The 22,492-nt window shown below is 37.6% G+C and overlaps 1 protein-coding gene across 8 annotated transcripts in view; it reads left to right on the top strand.

The window, feature by feature from the left end:
* Nucleotides 1–22,492, top strand: part of LOC126248507 (phosphatidylinositol 4-phosphate 5-kinase type-1 alpha-like) — a 300,192-nt gene that overhangs the window by 15,080 nt on the left and 262,620 nt on the right. For all 8 annotated transcript variants that reach the window (XR_007545495.1, XM_049949546.1, XM_049949548.1 and 5 more), the window contains exons 2-3: nucleotides 4,559–4,599; nucleotides 20,044–20,172. Coding sequence is in view for 7 of the 8 variants with exons in the window: in XM_049949546.1 (XP_049805503.1) it covers nucleotides 4,559–4,599; nucleotides 20,044–20,172 (170 nt within the window). In the remaining variant the exon portion in view is untranslated. The remainder of the gene's footprint in view (nucleotides 1–4,558; nucleotides 4,600–20,043; nucleotides 20,173–22,492) is intronic.

The raw sequence follows: 22,492 nt of genomic DNA on the forward strand, positions 1-22,492 counted from the left end.
TCAGGTGAACTGGGTGATATCTGCATTTCTCTAAAATTGTGAGAAAATGTATATTTTGCAGTATATGTGAAATTCCATGGAATTGATATTGCATTATTAGAACAACTCATTGCTAGTTAACATAACCAAGTTTGAACAGTAACTCACATAAGAATCAGTCAGGTTTCAGTGACTGAAGAAAAAGACGATGATCTTGTTTGTATGTAGTTACTATGCTTAGATGCAATAAAAGTATAGAACGGTTGCCTCAGGTTGTATATTTGTTCTACATGTCTTGTTGAGGAAGGTTGACAGTTCTCACCATGAGATATAATGAAAATGTGAGATGTGGTGTCAGCATTCAGTTGCAAGAGGGCAGGACAGGCAGTGTTTTTTGTAGCAATAATTTGTATTTCTTTCAAATCCTCATTGAACCACTACATGTGCAGTTTATTAGGAAAAAAATTATTTGAATTCCAAAAGTTCACAGGATATTTTCCATAACAGTAAGATTAATTTTTTAGCCCGTGATATATGAATGGAACTACCCAGTAACTTCCAGAGTTGGGGTTAAACACAAGGGATGACATCTAATAGTCCTCTAGCTTTTCCACTAGATATATTAATTTATTTCAGCACTGCAGTACTAGGCTCCAGCAATATCTCATTTGTTCTGTTGTCAGAAACGCCTAGCTAATTTAATACTATTAGCCTTCATATTTCATTCTGACTGCAGTTTCTTACCTATTTCTCTGCTTGCTACCTCATTTTGTAACAAGTCTTTTAAAGGCCAGTTAAGCCTTGGTTGTCACAGTGGCTCCTATTTACACAAAGCCAGTATTTATTTGAGCTTATAACATGCTGTGCTCTTTTTTTCCATGTACATAAGGATATTCCAGTCATATGTCTCAATTCTCAATGATATTGGTAATCCTGTATGTGGCCTCAGCTTTACATGAGTTTGTCTCATTTGCATTGGTTTTCCTCTGATTCACAAAACTGTCAAAAAATTTTAATATTCTTGTTCTTCCAAATTTTTGGAATTGTTATATTAAAAACAATCATTTCTCTTACTACTCTCTTCCATTATTGTTGACAGAACACTATTAGACAGATGTAATTGGAGACACCCCCTCCAAATGTGAAGATACTAGAAATAGTATCAAGTATTACTTCATTTGATTTTTGGGGGGCGTGGAGGGGGGGGGGGGGAGGAGATGAGGGAGGGCAGGTGTATTAAAAATTGTTGACCAAGGCCTGAATACAATAAGCAGGTTTGAATGAACATATAGTGTAATAGTTAACAAGTAAGACTTGAATTGGATAGGTTAGCATGGACAGCTGCATCAAACTAGTTGTTGGATTGACAAGTGATAACGACAACAACATGCATGGTTTTATTAAAGATGGTGTCTCTCTTGACTTGATCCTAGATCATATAGCTGTTTACAGATCAACCTAATTTTTAATTTGAAATTTGAACAGTGTTGGATCCAGTAATATCTCATGCACACAGAGAATTGCCAGATGTGACATTCACATTGTTAAAACAGGTGATAAAATTTAACCCTGGATATTAGGATACTAGTTGGGTGCTTAGCAAAGTGAGATTCCTACATATATTTAGGTGGTAGTATTAGCTATGTGGCATCGTACATAAACTAAAGATCTATTTGGATACAAATTTTAAACAAAAATGTACAGGTAGAAATTTTTTATGAACAACAAAATCATCATTTATAATCATTTCACTAATAAATAAAAGTTTAATATGAGGATAGCTGCAGACCCATACTGAATGCCTTAAACATTGTTAACTATTGTGAGTTGAGAGTGTGTATAAACACAATTATGTAACATTCTTTTCAGATGGAAATCATGATGAGATTGGTGTGTCTGTGATATGGTGATGGAACTTACCTCTGGATTGATTTAATAAAAAAAATACTTGTGCCTATCATATTGGTTTTGAAACTCTAGCAGCAGTCTTGTTTGCAAACTGAATTATAGGAATTCAGGTCTGCATTAATGCATAAACAATTGTTTACATGACAGGTGGACCTGAATTCCCATAACTTTTGTAAATACCAGCACATTTCTATGGGTTGAAGCTGAACAGTAAACACAGCTCTTTATTGGTGTTAGGATCATAATCACCCATTTGATTTCCACTAGATAAAGGCTTCCTGTAAATTTCGTTTTGCATTATAGTCTTCAGCCACATGCACCCGTATTTATCTTATATGTGTTTGAATGTCATTTGCATTTCATTTTCATTAAAGTCATAATTAAGTATTTTACTCCAGCCTGTTTTCTGGTCCTTTTTTTATTTACCAAAATGCATCTCGCCATTGTTCACTGAGCAACCGTTAATTTTCACATTTTTGCAAAATCAAAAGTCCTTGCATCACTAACATGTCAGAGCTGTAAAGTTTCTGGTTCAGATGCATTGGAAACTTAGCTTTGAAAACTAATATTTAGCACTTCAGTCCATCATATTATTCAGTTTATTCCTGTTCCTATTCATCCAGTCATCTTCAGTAGCTTTAAGTTCAAAAACTTAACTGGTTGTAAGATTTCATTGTTAAGGGTCATTTGACAATTGACAATGATACTGATTGCATCAATTAAACAGTGTGGAAATGACTGCATACCCAAGGCTCACTGATATATCATCTGTAGGAAGATACCTCTCAAAATCTAAACATGTTCCAGAATGTTATGTACAGTTTGGGGGCAGTTTTCATAATCACACTTACAACACCACTACTTCTTATCCTTCTTTGACTCTGAGAGCATATTGGTTTTACTGTGCAGATTGATCACTACCCATTATTCAATTTCTTCTAAGTCTGTTTAATTGTGTGAGTGTTTTTTCTTCTCTTGTGGTGCTACACAAGTCATTCACAATTATACCATAAAGATAGAAATGTGGATGTCCATAAATTGTGGTATCTGTGTGTGTTATTAAACACCAAACGTACATTTTTGCTGGGTTTGTTTTGTCAAATCACAGTAAGCCCTAAATGAATGCAGCAGATATCCATAAATTATGGCATCAATATTTACACTCACTCCATCAGGAGCATTAACAAAAAAATCGTGTGCATTATTAAATCAAACCTACAGTTCTGCAGTTGGTTTGTCAAAGTACAGTAGGTCCTAAATGAGTCAAGCAGCACTAAGATTAGTGACATTTTCATAGAACAGAAGACATACATCTTCCATTCAGTGGTCAACTGGAGTTGTCAAATTATAACTGATTTTCAGATCTACTTTCATGTTTGCTCTATTAAGTTCTTCCATTAGTTGTTAAAGTTTATCTGCTCTAGAAGCTGAGAGTAAAATGCCATCAGCAAAATGGAAGTAGCTGATTGCTGATCTGTTACCATGTATGCATCCTTCTTTTCCCCAGTGTAGAGATATGAAGAAATATGGAGAACAGTCAACCTCATCATTTATTTCTCAACTTGGTACTACCCTGCTGAAATCTAATGAAATTTGTAGCCTTGCTACTAATGTAGGTTGAATGTGTACTTCGTGTCAAAAGCTTTCTTAAAATTTATGACTTTCAGGTAAAATAGTAATTCATACTCTTTGTTCAGTTCTGTTATTTTTGTTCGCGATTTATAAGTCATCAGTTGTGTGTTCAAAGATGATGTCACCCACTTCCAAAATAACTTTTTACTGAATTCAAAAAGACGTATTATTGTTGGCGATTTGTTATCCTGTATATGTGGGTATCATAGAATTGCAGATCATTATCTAACAGCTATTTATATATCTGTCCTTGTACGAAATATAACTGTTTTTTGTATGGAAAACCTGCAGAACCTGCCATACAGATTAATGTGCCATACACTGTCATTGATCTTATGTTTGGAATTCGTAATATTAATGTTGTACAATTTTAATGGCTTTTGGTGGTATCATGGGAAGAATTTTACATTCAGTATACTTCTTCATTTGGTCGTATTCTTCCTTGGATTTATTTCAATTTTGTCCTTAGAGTTCTCCTACTTGTTTTTTCCCTTATAACTGCACCTTCACACATTCATATAAAATTAGTTTTTATGTATTTACATTGCAGTCATCATTTTTTCAGTTCTAATTTGGTCCCCCCACCTTCCTCCTCTGTCTTTTTTCCAATTGTCTTATTATTTCTGTTTTTTTTTTTCAACTCTCCCAGTTGTAATCACTTGTGAAGAAATCATGAGTTTTTCTCTGTTCTTTTGTCATTCTTCATAACAGGTGTTGTTATTGAAAGCATTGTTTGTGTTATGTAAGGCAAATTACTAAAACAGTTTGAAAATGAATTCTTTAATTCTAGATTGTTTTAAGTTATCTGTGGCAGTTTCTTGTAATTTGGTACTTCAAAGATGTTACTGTTGTTCATCTTGCTTATCAGTGTGTCAAGTATTTTTATGCTGTAATGGATGTCGTATGTAATGAGAATTTGATTTCTTTGACATCCTTGTCATCATCATACTTTAATTTACTTACTCCAATTTATTTAGAGGTCCACAAGATGGTGGAAAATTACAGAATAACAATGAATAAGCCTTGGTCCATGTTTCAGGTAAAGATGGAGAAGCTGTTGCCGGAACATCGGGAGCTGAGGTATGTATGTTTCTGGTGAATTACTGACTGAATACAAGTTCTGTTTGTCTTCTTACTCTCTCTTTCTACATTATACACGGTGAGTCAGGAGGAAAGGTAATGCCTCAAGAGGTGGCAGTATTAGTGATTCTGAATAAAAAGCACCATATGAATGTACGTCCGGTTCTCAACAGTTTCCGAGGAAACTGACGAAAACGGTGGGGAAGAGGACAAATGCAGCTAATAGTAAATGAAACATTGTGATCTAATATTTTAATTGTGTTCATTTCCTCTCAAAATATGTTCCAAAAGTCCACCATTGACTGCAGTTCATTTTGCACCTGTTATAGACAGCTGCTGTGTTGCTCATTCATACAGTCATTTACTTGAGCATATGGATGTAAAATTGGAGTGAGAGGTTCCTCCTATGTGTCGAGTCTGTGCCTGTAGACCTCACTCTTAAGCCATGCCACTAAAAGTAATCTAATGAAGTAAAATAGGGTGACTTCGGTGGCCAAGAAATGACTTGACGCCTGAGATTTTCATATAGTTATGTGTCGGATATGGTTAAGCAAAGGGCATATGTTCATTTGAAATTTTCATTCAGAATCACCAACTGTTGCCCCCCTCAAAACGTGTGCCTTTCCTACTAACTCATCCTGTATGTTTACTATTCATACTACTTTCACGTGACTGTGTTTTCAATGTACTGCCTGTAGACAGATTAATCATACAACTTAATTTCTGCAGTGCAGCTTAAAAGTTTATTATGACACCACCTCTGTTGAGTATTCTGCTTTTCTGAGCATCTGTCCTCTTGTTAAAAATGTATATAAATGTAGTAGTGTCTCAACATGCGGGAATATTATAAATGTGATAAATGTTGAAACATTAAGGAAGGATAAAAATATTACTTACAGAAGAAGCAGAAAAATGAACATATAAAGAACAGTAAATATATGCACACTTTGCAGCACAAAAAGTGCGGTGAAAAATCACAACCGTTCAGTCCAGTGCAGCACTGATACAAATGAAATGCAGTGTGCCTTTTTTCCAGATTACATTGAGAACATGTGGAAGAGGAATTATTAGTTTAAATACTATGCAAAAATAATCATATCTGTATTCTGAACCTGTTCCAAGAAGATAAAAAGCTCTGCTGCGAAAAAAGTGCTGTTATTAGCTAAACTTTCTATGTATAGGGGCAGATGTTTGATTCCATGTCAAGTTACAATAATCCCCCCACCCCCTCCCCAGTTGCCATAAGAGGCAAGTACCATATGGAAAATATGTGCAGTTAATTTTCCACAGTAGATGTACAAATTTTAGACTATAAATATATGAATGTTACTTGTGGTTGCAATTATAATAAAACTGGCTGCAACATTTACTGTTAGCCCACACACATATGATGGCTGTGACTTTGGCAAAAATAATTATATCTGCACAGCAACAGGAGAATGAGCACTGAAGTTTTCTTATGATTATAGTTTATTACTGAATTCTGTCAAGGAGAGACTACACTCAGTGACCCTCAGATTTCTGTGTACCTTGAAACACTGATTGTGGTCCACTCAAAAGTAACTCAAATAAAAGGGTTAAGGTCACTAGGCCTCATTTATTGAAAATATGGATAATCGTAACACATATCTTTTGTATTATTGTTCTGTTAATCTCTTTGTGAACTGTAATTACTTCATAAAGTAAAGTTAAATTTCAGTTTTTGTTAAATACTTTCAAATTTCAATGTGGTAAGAAAGTGTGCACAGTGATTTGAACCCACGACATCCTGATTGCTGAGCAGTCACTGCACCAACTCTTTAGTTGAAAGTTTAAAGCACTGAATGGTGATTGTTGCCCTAGATTTTTCCAAAAACTAAGATCTAGTAACCCAAACCCTCTATGGACAAGTTTAGATAAACTAAAGTGTTCAACTTCCATTTGGGAACACTGCACCCAAAGGGGAATGTCATTCTAGAGTCATTTATCATGTTAGACATTATCCCCTGATGTGATGATGGGATTCTGTTGCATTGACTAACACACTAACCCAGCAAGTTATCACACCATTCGTTTTTTAGTAACCAATGACAACACATAATTGAAGGTCAGATACCAGAAACAACTTGCTTCTATTCCAGCCACTTTATTCATGATCCATTCCTTATTGTTGGCAAGCTATCCATGACATCATCATTGCTCTTTTAGAGAAAGGGAATTTGATGCTTGGGAATGATATGGAGTTTCTTAATGGACTGCACAATGATTGATGAAATGATACTAAGAATCCAGTAAGCATGTGGAAACTGAATGTTATCATGTAGCAACTCCAGTTCAGGATAATGATCTCATAAACACATTACAGCGAATATTGTAATAAAATGTAGTGCAGCTGAAACATATTATTGTGTTTCCTGAATTGTTTGATATTGTTTGATGCTGGCATCAGGAGACTGGATTATAAAACAAACACATAGCCATCAAAAGGATTCTCCATGATGATCAACTCCACTAATTGGCATTTGCTGTGGAATATGTCTATCTCAACTGAAGGAATGTAACATTTTTATACGAATTAGTATTTTGTACAGTAAATGGTGGAACATTATGATTATATAAGCGGCTTGTTGTCTGTTTTGGCTACAAATATATCCGTGGCTTATCCTGCAGTGGTCGTGTGTCTGTGGCAGTTTGGGGCTTGGTGTTCCCATGGAATTGGGTGACTTCATTGGATAGATGGCTGACTGGATGTAACCCATTTTACTCACATTTTGGGTAATGTTACAAACCTATCAGTGTGACAACTATATTCTGAAGAATTGGTTTGTTTCCATTAACGTCAATCTCCAATATGGACATCAAGTATGGTGTAGGTGTGGTTTGCAGAACAGAATGAGATTTGTCTTCTTGACTGGCCTCCTCCTGCACCAGACCTCCACCTCGTTGAAAATGAATGAGCGGAGCAAAATAGACTCCACGACAAGAACCAGTGATGATCTTCAAAACTGGGCACTAGCTGCCTGAGGGAGATAGCGGAAAATGAGAGATTTATTACTCAACTTACAGATTTCCTCCCTCACAGGATGCAGATGAACATTGAAGGGGAATGCCTTTGTATGGAATGTTAAGCAGTAAAGTGCGCTGACAAAATCCTGTATAGAACTGTGAAGTGTTGGTTCTGTTAATTTTGTGTTTTGGACAGATTAAACAAATTAACACAAACAAAAATCCTGCTGCCATGTAGTTTATCAGTCTGTCAATGAAGCCGCCAAACTACAAGTTTCTGTATCATGAACTGTGATATTCACATTATTTCTTACTGTTGCTCCAGCATTCACTTCACTTCTTGACTGCAAATACCTTTTCTACATCTGAAATACTAGGAATTACACAGAGAAGACCACCTTGTATGCCCATGCTATAACATCATTTTAAGTCCTAACTACCTGGTTGTCCAGTACTATCAGAAATAGTAATCGGAAATAGTAAGCAGCTTATGAGAAATGCAAGTCTGCACAAACCCCACATGTAATATATGTAGTTTTTATTAAAGGTCAATAATACTTACGCAGGAATCTCTGTCTGGAAATGTTCAAGAAAATGATGTTCATGACCCAAGTCCTATTATGCACTTATATTGACAAAAAATTAAATTCAGTATTGCAATTTGGCTTTTCAGTATCTTTTCTTACTCCTGTTTTAATGACCACTGAAGGAACATAGTGTAGTCTGTTGACATATGTATGGAAGATGTATAGTGGTGCCTGATAGACTGATAAATCAGAAAATAAAATCTCTTTGAGAGCAGTTTCATGTCCACAGCACATTTACAAAATACATACAATCTTGTCTTGATGATGTTGCAAGAATGTTTACTAGAGTTACATGCTGGAAGCTGTGATCTTCCAGCTGAAACAAGCAGTTGTTGTATGTAGTGAAAGCTGAATGGAACTGTACTTTTGTGCAGAATGAAGGGCAGTTTGGTTGCTGTCTGAAAACAGCTGGAAGTGACTTTAGACACAGTCTACAAGCCTTAGACTGCTGCCTTGGATCATGGCAGTAGTGAAGCACATGAGGCAATGGTTGTGATACCACTAGTGGCTCCAGCATTGCATGTTGCTGCCCCTTATAATATGCCTTCGCCAGTTTGTTCTCACCTGAGGATGTATGACAGATAGTGGTGGGGTCACAAATTCCTGGATGGAAGGAAGACTCATGTTGGTACTCGTATGGCACCGTCCTCTTAGAAATAAAGTCCATACATGAGATGCTGCTCATTGTTAGGCAGTACATTTGGACAAAGAGGGCCACGCACCCCCCACCCCCACCCCTAGCTCCCAGGCAAAGACAAAAATTTAATGTAGTCAGGTATTTTTCTTTCAAGAAAATGATTGAAACGTCATACATTTTTAACTGGATTGTAACTGAAACTTTTTAATGGCCACGTAAGTCTTCAATCATCTTTCAAAATATTAAAATACTCCCTATCTCACCCCCCCCCCCCTCCATGTGCAAAACTGTTGTGTGGCCCCCTTTGCATCTGAGCTTAATGTGGTGCTGTATCTTTTGGGAATGGGGCGACATTTCTGAAAGATTTAGACAAATGCTGTGGTTGAGTATATTGGACTCTTGGAGCTCCATGTTAGATGAGTAATGGAGTCTCTCAGGAAAATAAAGTGGTGGAAATTTAAATGGTATACCATGAAGCATCACTCTGATATTTGTCAAACTGGTGGAGATATTCATCACATAATTACTGTTAAATTATTAAACTTTGATTCAGTGTGGAACTGATGTCTGTCATCAACGTCAGTATGAAATGTGATCCCCCACAAGCACAAATCCCATTGCACCCCAGACATTCTCTGTGGATGACAAGTCAGGGGATTGGGCAGGCCATTCCTCAAGTTGTTTGTTGAATTAACTGCTGGAATATGGCATTTGGTTATTTTATCTTAAGGGTATAACAAAAAGTGTTACCATTCTTTGTACAAACTTGTGAACATTCAACAATTACTACATCAGTTCTGTTGTTATATCCATTAGTTCCCCACGCGATAATTTTAGGAGTTTGAGGGGTGTGGGTATCAATAATCACTGCTTCCTGTCACATTTCATCAGATCATCTATGGTCACACTAGTGTCAATTTGACTACCACAGATAATAGTGAGACTCATTGCTGAATACCACAGAATGCCACTTAGTGTCCCAGTTGACTCTGGATCCACACCATGCAAGTCTGTGTTGTCTATGGCACTGTGTAGGTGATACATGACCCATGTCAACTCGAAAGATCACCTTGTAGATTACCTGAGCAGGTAACCTCAAACATTCATCATTGGGACTGAAAATGTGTAGTATCTTTATATAAAATTGAAGAGTATTCACCAGCATCTTAGGCAGAAACATGCTGATTAAGGTTGTGAAGAATGGGGAAAGTCAGCTGTGGTTAAGTAGCCAGGAAAAGCAGATACAACTTCATTGTAGATGTAAACAAAGCCAAAACACATTTCACAAACAAAATCTGAATGAAACCAAAATGAGCACAAAGAGAGCATAGAGATCGGTGTTCAGTATATTCAAAAGTATGAGTCTATCTACCAATCTGGAAAAAATTTAAGTAATTTTTTCTTGTGTAAATTCACTAATGGGTGACACTCATCTATGCACACTGTCTGTGATGCACTGTTACTGAAACTGAAATAATGAATTCACTCTTACAAAATTGACAAACTGCCTATAGGCTTCTGTCTCGGGTTCTTCGGCCGACGTTCATCTAATGATTTTTCTGACGTTTCGCCAGCACGAGTGGCTGGCATTGTCAAAGCTTCACCCTCCATTGCCGGTGGAGGGTGAAGCTTTGACAATGCCAGCCACTCGTGCTGGCGAAACGTCAGAAAAATCATTAGATGAACGTCGGCCGAAGAACCCGAGACAGAAGCCTATAGGCAGTTTGTCAACAAGTGGCCACGAAAGCCTCAACAATTTTGTCTTACAAAATTGTTTCACAGAGCAAAATCATGCTATAGTTCCTTCTTTCAGTTGCTACTCCTATGTGAGAATAATAAATATTGAGACAGTGATGTAAGAAATCAACTAAAATTCATCTGCAGAGAAAAGGTGGTAGACCTGATGAGATACCTGTACAGTTCTATATACATTCTGTGAAAGAATTTGTCGCCATTGTAAAGGTGCATGTCATTCAGCAAGTAACTTCTCCAAGCACTTGCTGTGGTGTTCATATTAGAACGAAAACCTGCACAAGTTTACTTATGGAAGTCACTTGGGCAAGATGATTTGTTATTGCTGCTGAAGAAAATTTGTGACAAATATCAAAAAGCTAAGGTAAAAGAAATGTTTGGGTGAAGAAATGGATACAGAGGTGTAGATATTTATCAAGAATCACTATTGAATGAATTAAAATCAGAGGATTTCTCTCAGATTAAAAACTTCATGAGAATGTCATACGCAGTTTTCAAAAATCTCTTGTGTATTGAACAATGAAATGTTCCGAACCGGGACACAAAAATACTACAAGCTGTATCACCAAGAGATCACCTTTAAATTGTTCTTCAACTTTTGCAAATGGTATTTATTACTTTTATTACAAAGGTAATGCATTCAAACACAGGATACAAAAATGCTGTAAGCTACATCACTAAGAGATTGTATTTTAATTACTCTTCAATTTCTGCAAACATCATTTGTTACAAACATAATGCATTTATGTTTACTACTACTACTACTACTACTACTACTGCTCGGCTCGGCTCTACAGCCCTTGGAGGGCCATGGCCTGCGTCACAATATCCTTCCATTCTATCTGGTCCATGGCTTTCCGTCTCCATCCTCTGATACCCAGCTTTTTCATGTTCTCTTCAATTCCATCCACCCATCTCTCTCTGGGACGTCCCTTCTATCGTCTGCCTCCAGCCTTGCCATCAAAAATCTTCTTACATGTTCTGTCTTCCTCCAGTCTGACCACGTGTCCTGCCCATCGCAGTCTTCTTATTTTAATGGTAGTGACAGTGTCAGGTTCTTCGAAAAGTTGTTCTAATTCTGCATTTGTACGGATGCACCAATCTTCTTGTTTGTATATTGGGCCATATATTTTATGCAGAACCTTTCTCTCCCAAACGTTAAGGATCTTTTCCTCATTTGCTGTCATGGTCCATGTCTCTGCACCTTACATAACAACTGGTCTCATAATTGTTTTGTAAATGATGATTTTAGATTTTCGTGATAGAAGTGGGTAGTGTGGCAGAGTAGCATCTGTTGCCTGCTGCTATTCTAGCTTTCACCTCACTGCTGATGTTATTTGTGTCTGTGATAGTCGATCCAAGGTACTTGAAGTCTCTCACCCTTTCAAATTCCTTGTTGGCTATCCTGAGATTTGGTAGGTTTCGCTGGTTGGTCATTGCCATGTATTTGGTCAACATTGACTACCAGGCCCAGTTCCCTTGCACCTCTCTGTAGTTGTTGATAGGCATCAGCCAGCACAGCGGTGTTTCGTGCGAATGATACCACATCATTAGCGTAGGCCAGGTACTGCAGTGAATGATTAAAAATGGTTCCTCCTCTATTTATCTCTATCTGACTTATGACTTTTTCTAGGCAGAGGTTGAGTAACAGTGAGGAGATATTGTCACCCTGTCTCAGTCCCTTCTTCACTTCCACTTCTCTGGAGATTTCGCCCTATATTTTTACTTTAGTCAGTTTCACTGAGGGTCATCGTAGTAAGTTTAACGAGCTTCTTAGGTATTCCTGCCTCTTCCATCACATTCTGCCCTGTCACTTTTGAGATACTGTCATGGGCTTGATTTATGTTTATTTGATGTTCATAACATTTTTCAAGTAGTGTGCATAATGTGAATATTTGGTCAGTTGTTGACCTATTTCTTCTAAAGTCTCCAATTCTCTCTTCCACATAGGTAGTAAGCCTCCTAATTAGGATCTTGGAGAACACTTTATATGTAGTATTTAGCAGGGATATTCCTCGGTAATTCTGGCAGTTTTTAATCTCCTTTTTTATGTATGGGGCACATAATAGCCATTTTTCACTCCATTGGCATGCTCTCCTCCTGCCAGATGTTCAGTATTACTTTATGTATTGCTTTCCACAATGCTTCCCCCCCACCATATTTGAGAAGTTCTGTCTGGATCTGATATTCTCCAGGTGCCCTGTTATTTTTTAAGGTCTTAATGGCTTGTATGACTTCCTCCAGTGTGGGTTCTGGTGTTAAGAACTCTGGTCCATAACAACTTATTTCCACCAGTTCTAATCCTTCTACTTCTGGGTTCAGTAACTCTAGGAAGTATTCTGACCATCTGTCAAGTATTTTATTACTCTCTCCTATCAAATCCCCTTCTTTGTTTCTACATGTATTTGTTCTGACTTGAAACCTAGCCTTTCCTTCTTTAATCTTTTGGTACATTTCATGTACTTGCTTTTCTTCTCCTAGCTGTTCAATTTCTTCCATTTTTTCTTTTCTAGTGCTCTTTTCTTCTTTCTGCAAACCCTCTTAGCTACACGGCACTTCTCATTATATTCATTCAGATTTGCTCTAGTTGTTCTCTGAAATTATTACATTTGTGCTGTGTTACGCTCCTCAATTCTTCTCATACATTCTTCATCAAACCAATCTACCTTCATTTGAGCCTGTACATGTCCCAAAACCTGCCTGGAGAATTGCAGTCTTACATTGTTTCCACATTATTTATGTATGTTCATTTGATGCGTCGGTATCATTCTTAATCCCCTCTTCTATTTTTGCGTGATATGCTCTCCGTATTTCTTCTGACTTTAGTTTCTTAATGTCAAAACTTTTCTGTTTGTGGCCTTTCTGTTTAGTGAGATCCTTTGCCTGTACTTAATTCTCACTAGATGATGGTCTGAATTGCAGTCAGCTCCACATTGGCTCCTAACATTCATTATGTCTGAACCGTGCCTCCTGTCATTCAATATATGGTCTATCAGATTTCTAGTTTGTCCATCTGGTGACATCTATGTTTCTTTGTGTATATTGGTGTGTGGAGACCATGTACTGCTGAAAGTCATGTTTTTACTTATAGTAAAATCCACAACCTTAATTCCATTGTCATTTGATATCTCATTGAGGCTATTTCTTCCTATAATTGGCTGATAAGCCTCTTCTTTTCCTATTTTTGCATTCAAGTCTCCTATTAAGATCTTAATATCATGTTTAGGAGCCTGATCATACAACTGCTCTACTTTGCTACAAAACTCATCCTTCTGTTGTTCATCTACCTCCTCTGTGGATGCATGTACATTTATAATTATGTTGAAACATTTTCCCCTTAATCTTAATATGGACATCTGTTCATCGATTGGTTCGAAGTGCATTACAGCATGTTTCAGTCCTTTAGCGACCACAAAACTGTACCAAAGGTATTTGTCCTCCCGCCACTAAAGCAATTGCGAAATTTCCTGAGTCTATTATGTCTTTTCCCTTCCACCTAATTTCCTGGAGAGCCAATAGTTTTATACCATAATTGTTTAGTTACTGTAGCAGCTGCCGTAGGCTCCAGCTTGGTATAGGCTCCGCACATTCCATGTTTCTTTGTACATATCTCTTATCCTTTATTTGTTTGCTGGGGTCATGATCAAACTATCTGTCTGGCTTATTCCTTTGTTAGCATTCGCAACAAGTGATTTTTACAGGGAAAGATTGTTAATCTTCCGTCCAACCATTTGAGGGGGCGCCTCTTACAGCTTGCTCGGTTGCTGTTTCCATTTTCAGGGGAACATCCTTAGCCTTTGTAGATCCCTCTACTGACTGCAAGTCAGCAGTTGATGGTTGGAGGCTCCTCTGTCTTTCTTCCAAGCCATTGTCCCTCATACCTGCTGGTTTTGGTCCCCCCCCCCCCCCCCCCCCCCCAAGTATTTGATTTCCCTGGTACCCTCCATATGTGGAGGATGTTCTCCAATCCACCACTTGAGGAGGTGCCCGATGGGGGACCATCAACCCCACACAGGCATTTATGTTTGCACTAAGGTTAAAAGTCAACTAAAATTTAAAGTCGCCTCTACTGCCATGCTACTTTCCCTTCTGGTGAAACAAAGTAATTGGTTAATTTTTTCTCATTTCCTTGGCCTGATGGTGACAAAATATATATGTTCATGGATTCCATTGGTACATTTGTTTAGATTCATCTGTCTCTGCAACAATCTCCTTTTCCACAATGACATTGTCGTACTGGTATTGAACTCGCAAAACGTCTGTAAATTTGAGAAAAACTTTCAGCATCTGACAAATTTGAGGATGCAAGACCGTTTCCACTAACTTGCAGGAGCTGCTTCTGCAAGTAGACAGAACTTGTGAAAGTCAACTTGCTGAGGGTGTTTCCACAACAAATAACTTTGCAGAGATAGCTTCTGCAAGGGACATGCAGAAGTTTACTTGCTAGTGGACATGCAGCTTAACAGCAATTTATGATGAGTCACAGCAGTGTTAAGTGGTTAAACTTACCAGAGAAAGACACAGTCCCATCTTTTGAGATGCTCGTTGCATAGATGCATGCAGCTGTAGACCTACATCACCAATAATCTGTTGTAGAATTATGGGACATGTTTTATACTTGTGTATTGTGATATTACTGGAGACTGAAATCCTCTTGTAGAAATGTACTTGAATTCCACAAACAGCAGTTTAGTGAATTTCATCATGTTCTGTTGTTCTCTGAGAGCCATAGGGTAGCCCTCACTGATGCCATGTCCCTTGACCTCCAGAAAGTGGTCCCTACATTATCATATTTTCATGCACACGCTTGTGGAATAGTGGACCAGCTTTGTGAATGAAGATTTTTTGACAAATAGAATTTGACACATCGTTGTTAATGGCGAGAAAGTAACTTCAATCATACCCCAAAGAGAATATTATAGGACAGTTATTGTTCACACTATGTATATAAATGGCAGTTGCCATTGGAAACTCAATGGGGCAGTTCACTGATGACACCTTTGTGTGTAGGGCAGCCTTGGCATCACATAAATGTATCAAATGCAAAAAGACCTGCACTGGCCCTGTGATTGGTGCAGAGACCTTCAGTTGAGGTTCAACTTCAACAAATATATGTATTGCAAATACATAAGTTGGTAGACCCACTGTTGTCTGAATACACAATCAGTGATCATTCACCACATACATTGCCAGCTGTTAAATATAATGGAATTACAATACTCGTTGTATACTGCTCATAGCATCAATACTTCTTGTCCTAACTGTGCTGCGTTATCCGTCTATAATCTGAATGTGTGTGTGTGTCTCCATACCTTGTCATTTTTCATAGGGTATGGTAATTAACAGTTGTTTCCCTTTCTTACATTTCATTTCCTAACTTCCTTTTAAGATGGGGCACCCATCTGACGAGACTTCATAATCTAGATATTCAGTTTTCTTGCTCAAAATACTTTTTTATAAACAGTTGATTAATTAAAGAATAAGTAGTGAAGAAATCGAAATAGATGGTGTAATATGACAACGTGATAGATGAATTAGGATGTATGAGTCAAGTAATATTACAGGAATTTTGTGATACCAGCTAACTCCATGTAGTTAACTTACGTCTACATGACTGTCAGGACTGTAAAAGAAACTAAATTGTGAGGATTAGGAGGGGAGCCTCAACTTTCCTTTTGGCTCTGCATGCCTCCAGGTAGTGATCACCTCAAACTGGCTTGAGTAGGATGGCAAAATAGTCTCGGACTACTGTGGACATCCTGTACTTTTCTCTTTAGTGGTGGAGTATCATCTTCTACAGAGACTTGGGCTCTTGGTTTTTTACTAGAAACTGTGGGTGTTACTGAACCTTAGCATTATGGGTTGCAGTGTGCTGAGATAATAGGGGGCTGCAAGATGAAACACTAACAAGTGGTTAAACTTGTACAACTTCCAAACATTAGTCACTCCTTTCCCATAAAACTACAGTGAACTCTGACCCTAAAGTTCAAAGCCCTAGGTGGGTCGTATGGTTCTCCAAATAGTATTACATTCACTTCACAAGTAGATCTTTGTTGCAACAGCAAATAAATTTATACAATTATTTAGAACATTCTGAGAAGACAGATACTTTGCAGAGTTTTTTTTTTCTTCAGTTGGGAATGGGTGGAAGGAGTAGTTGTAAAGTGGCAAGTGCCTTCTGTAAATTCCCGCTCTGTTTCTAGATTCATTGCTAATCTTTTGCTTTTCTTGCCACGGGCATATTTTGTTATAGGGGAAATGCAGTGTCCGCTTGTAGTATGCCATCATTTTCCTTTCTTATGCTAGTAATCCTTAAATCGTCCACAAAAGAATCATGTAGAATGTATTTTGGTGCCAATGTCCTCCATGTCGGAAAGTCTACCATCATGTCCTTATTTTATTACAAGCTAACTGCTGTCTCTAAAAACCACATTCCATTCCATCCTAAAACTTGGCTGTTTCACACATTGTGTGTTGCAGGCTTCATTTTCACTTGATGATTTAAGGAAATTACAATACTAGTTGTATATTGCTTGTAGTATCAACACTTTTTGTCCAAACTGCTGCATTAACCACCTATAAGCTGAATGTGTGTGTGTGTGTGTGTGTGTGTGTGTGTGTGTGTGTGTGTGTGTGTGTGTGTGTGTGTGTGTGTGACCCCCCCCTCTCTCTCCCTCCCCCTCCCTCTCCCTCTCCCCCTCCCTCTCCCCCTCCCCCTCCCTCTCTCCCTCCCTCCCTCCCTCCCTCCCCCCTCCCCCCTCCCTCCCCTCCCTCCCCTCCCTCCCTCTCTCCCTCTCCCCTCTCCCCTCTCCCTCTCTCTCCTCCTCCCCCCCCCCAGGATCCCTCCTCCTGTCTCTGTTAATACAAAAATTGTGAAAAGAGAAGTTATAATTTAATACAAGAACTGCAGTTTGTTAGTGGACGTATATGATAAAACAGCAGGACAGTGCCAAAAAGGGTCAAAAGTAATTGTTGAGAAATATAAACAGTGACAAGGTTAGACTGTCTCACTTCCAAAGTCTGTTGTGGTTAATTACACACAGCAAAAAAAAGTTTTGCATCACCTCGGTTCCGAGAGTTACGGAACCTGTACAGAAAATTGGAATAGAGATCAACATAAACATCATTTCTGCCCTTTTTATTGCTCATGAAAACCACACATTGCATGTTGTACCACCATACATCAAGACCTTCAGAGGCGGTGGTCCAGAATGCTGTACACATCGGTACCTCTTATATCCAGTTGGTCCAGATTGTCTCACTTCTGAACGGCAATTTGACATAGATCCATCAGAGTGGTTTGTGGGTCATGTTGTCCATAAACAGCCCTTCTCAATCTATCCCAGGCATGTTCAATAGGGTTAATTTCCGGAGAACATGCTGGCCACTCTAGTCGAATGATGTCATTATCCTGAAGGAAGCCATTCACAAGATGTGCACAATGGGGGCACGAATTGTCATCCATGAATACGAATGCCTCGTCGATATGCTGCCGATATGGATGACCACCAGCAGCATACGTCGACCCCGGATAATGCCACTCCAAAACAGCAGGGAACCTCCACCTTGCTGCACTCGCTGGACGGTGTGTCTAAGGTGTTCAGCCTGACCGGGTTTCCTCCAAACACGTCTCCAACGATTGTCTGGTTGAAGTCACATGTGGCACTCATCGGTGAAGAGTGCGTGATGCCAATCCAGAGCGGTCCATTTGGCATGTTGCTGCGTGCATCTTTGGGAAGGTTTAGTGACATCTCACAACAGTCAAAAGGACTGTGTCTGTGATGCAGTATCCACAGTCAACATCTATCTGCAGAAGTTCTGGGAACTGGGTTGATGCTAAACTTTTTTTGTTGTGTGTATATGATGAAGGGACTATGTACAACATTACACAAGTGCCAAAGCAATAGGCTCTGATAGTGAGAGGCTGTGTTGACAGAATAAAATAGAAATGGGCCTTTAAGTATATAGGTTAACAGAATCAAATGACAAAAAGATGCTGATACAGCCATGCTGAAGAAATTGAAGGAAACCCAGTTAGACTAGTTAGTAACTGAGGATAATTGCTATTATGATTAGGACTGTTGATAAGAAGTATCAACACATAAATAGAGCTGTGGTTATTGAATGGAATACTTCTACCTGATTAGGTACCATCAGTTTTAAGTGGCTGGCAGTGAGATGACTGACTGAAAAACCCCAAATAAGAACAGAAATATGACTCATTACATCAGATGGATAAAGAAGTCAAACAGAAAGATTCTGGACATTTGATACATAGGCATCTGTTTGAACCCTTCATCTTTCACAATGGACCATTTACATCTACATTTGTACACTACAAGCCTTCATAAGTACAGTGCACCAGTATTTTGTTATTTATTCTTCCAGTTTACAGAAAGTGTGATGAAGATGGACAAATACCTATGTGAGGGCCTGAATTTCTCATTTTACTGTGTGGCCTTATTCTGTCAGATAGATAGAAAGCTTTCCTTGAAGATGAAAGCAGTGACATCTTTGAAACAAACAGCACTAGACATCTGGAGGTTTTTGGGCACATAGTGTGTCAGTGGGCTCAGTATTTCTTATTTCTGTTACTAAAATGAGGAAACAAATCATCCAGAGAAGATCACAGAAGACTAGCATTTTATCCATCTAGTTAAGCATTGGTGATTGGAGAAAGATATTCTCATTGAGACAGATGTTAGAAAAGTTATCCATGTGGTTGCAGTGAACTTCAGCAATTACTTCTCAGTAAAAACATTAAAAAGTTGTAGTTCATTGACCCTGCCATTGCCAAACTCTGCTGTGTGCAGTAGTGTGTTCAAATGGAGTAATATGTAAATACAAAAGAGGTAGCAAGTGTAGAAGTGTGCATATTATATTCTTCACAGTTGATGAAGATGATGATGATGATGATGATATATGCCAAGTGTTCAAGTGACTTGTTCATTTGTGTTTACTTTTGAGTAGAAATTTTGATGTGCACTTGGGCAGACCATTGTTGTATTGAAACAACTGTCTTTGCTTCATGATTTTTTTACTTCTCAACCACTTTGACATTTTACAGTAAATGTTGGCTGAAGTAATTACACCAAATTTTGCAAATCCATTATTAATGAATACAAGCAGTTAATTCATCGCCCTTATTGTTGTGTATACTACTACTTCGGCTATGACCTCCATCATCACTAGTAGCTACAGATTTTTTTCAGCGCTCTATTTTTATTATTAAGATCCCGAGTTCATTACACATATCAGTTTATAGCTTTTCAAATGTGTACTGGAACAGGAGTGTAGTCTTAAAAAAAGTAGTGGTACCATTTGGTGATTATTTCTCTTCCTCAGTTGTGAATAATTGTTTTCATTGGACAGTGTTGAAGTTTGTAAGTGTATGTGATGTCAGCTTGTACACCATTTTAATTTATTTCTCATTTCAAAACGTATTATAACACTTGACTAATTATCTTTTCTTGTGGCTTGTAGCCCCTATCGGAGGCTGCCGGTACGAGCAGTTCCAAACCTTCCATTGGAATTAGCCGACATAAATCAGAAAGAGAGAGAAAAATCGGACACAGGCGTGTTGGTGTTGGTGGAGAAATTACATACAAAAAGGTGAGTTATGTGATTTAAGCCAAAAGTAAATGTTGTTTCTGTAATAAGTGTGCCATAACCACGAAAATGCCAAGTAAATGTATAAACAGAGTACCATTGTAAGGAAAAATTGAGTATGTGATTTCTTGAATGTGGCCCACAGTTTATTTAATATTTGCCAAGTGTTAGACAAAAGCGAATTTCAGAATACAGAGCACTGAAAAGTATGAGAATATGAAAAGAGTTTTAGTCCACTGTATTATGTTTCTGGTTTATTGAATTTCAGGCATTGTTTTGCTTTATTTTAGTACATTAGTTTTATTCCATAGGGACTTAACTGTTTATACTCACCTTCCATTATTGCAGCTATGTTTTTGCCTCCCAAAACCGCATTAATTATTTTGTTTTGGTTTCTGCAAATACATTAACTTTTTGCATTACAAATCAGTGCAAAATGTTTACATTTTGTCATGGACTGTGCAATGCTCTCAACTTAAACTAATGTTTCGCCTTCCTATGATCAAGACTTAATCATGTCTAACAACAAAAAATGTAATTAATTTATTCGCGTGTATCCTTTTAAAATGATATTTATTGATCTCACCATATAGAATTCATTATTGTCAAGCCCTGCCCCCATTTCATTTCTCCTTCAACATATTTAATAAGTAACTGTTTTTCTAAATTTTGGTGTAGATGCGTACTTTCATCTCTTTTTGTTCTCCCATTAAACACCGTGGCACTCATTTCCACCGTAAATACTGTTATACAATACAAATATTAATTCTGCATTATATTTTGAAATTTTGAATGTGATTGGATGCAGCAGCTGTAGAATGAAATCTCCATGAGGGTATAGTGAAATACAGCCAATCAGTTGCAGAAATTGAAAGATTTAGTCAAATGCTTAGACCTCAGTTTTGATATCTGTAGTAGTCTTCTTCAGAAGAATCAATAGTTGTACTGGTTAGATAATGTTGCAGAGGTATGTTAAAATTGTAGCTATAAGCCACAAATGAAAAATAAAATTCATCTCTGTAATAGTAAAATCATACAAATAGTGCTGATCATCATTAGACAGTATTTCACAAATGTAATAAGTGAGTGCATTTTCAACATAAAATAATTTTCTGTAGAGTTCCTTGTTGTTCCTTAGTATAGGTCCATACAGGATGTCCCAGGAGGAATGGTCAGTATTCACGGATGTGGCAAGTATGATCATATGAAGCAAAAAAAGTCTACTGAATATGGACTTTAAAACACCTTATAGTGAAACACAAATCTTCTAGTGAAAAGGTGCTCACAGCTCTTCAGGTACACCTTTTAGAGCCCATATTTACTGGACTTTTTTACATTTAATTGTCATTCCTGTAACATCTATGAATATTGACAATTCTTTATGGGTCACACTGTATTTCCCATATTCATCCGTTTTCAGCCTCAGATTTTTGAATGATTTTTCTGTTTTTTTTTTTTTTTTTCATGTATTTTCTCTATTTCACCCACATCAAGTAAAACTGTGTTCTGCTGCTCTTAGGGCATGACAACTTATCACAGTGTTATAATGCCTGATTTTGGCATTAATGGAGATTGATGCTTCATTATAGATGTCCTTGGACATTTGGCGCACAGTCTTAATCTTTCGGGTTCTAATGGCATTAGTTTCTTTAGTCTGTTGTTTGAATGTCTTCAGGATACTTGAATTTCTGAACTGTATAATTTAGATTGTTGTTGTTATTGTTTTTGTTGTTGTTAATAGTATGGTAAATATCATAATAATTAATAGAACAAACATTTTATCAACAGACTCTGATACATTGTTTGTGAGACATGTGTAATATAATCTATGGCAAATCAAAATGTAAAAGGGCTTCCATCACATGTGTAGGTAGTTTTTGTGAAGTAAGGAGAAAGATAAAATAAGTACTGTCAAGCATTTTTCCTCATTTCTTCCATATTTGTTATGGTTTACTGATGTTTACATTGTGCAGAGCTTGTAAAACTGACTGCATTGAACTGTTCAGAAAAATAAAAACTGTGCTCTTGAATAGGGCACAGATCTGTTATTCATGGGGAGCAGTAATATGTATGCATTGATATGTTGGGAATGTTCATATCAATGTGCAACGCAGTGCAAAATGGGAGTTTTTATGGCTGTGTTGTGCCCATTAAATGAGGCAATCAAATGGTGTGATTTCGCTTTTCTTTCACTTTCTCAAAATGTTCCCAGTAAAATGGAAGGGCTCTTTCAACATCTTATCACTCTTGTCAACAACATCAGGAACATAGCTTGCAGTTAAGCATGTAGTTGTTAAGTTGAACTGTTTATATCATCGCTGAA

The sequence above is a fragment of the Schistocerca nitens genome, chromosome 3 (assembly GCF_023898315.1).
Source record: "Schistocerca nitens isolate TAMUIC-IGC-003100 chromosome 3, iqSchNite1.1, whole genome shotgun sequence".
Classification (NCBI taxonomy): domain Eukaryota; kingdom Metazoa; phylum Arthropoda; class Insecta; order Orthoptera; family Acrididae; genus Schistocerca; species Schistocerca nitens.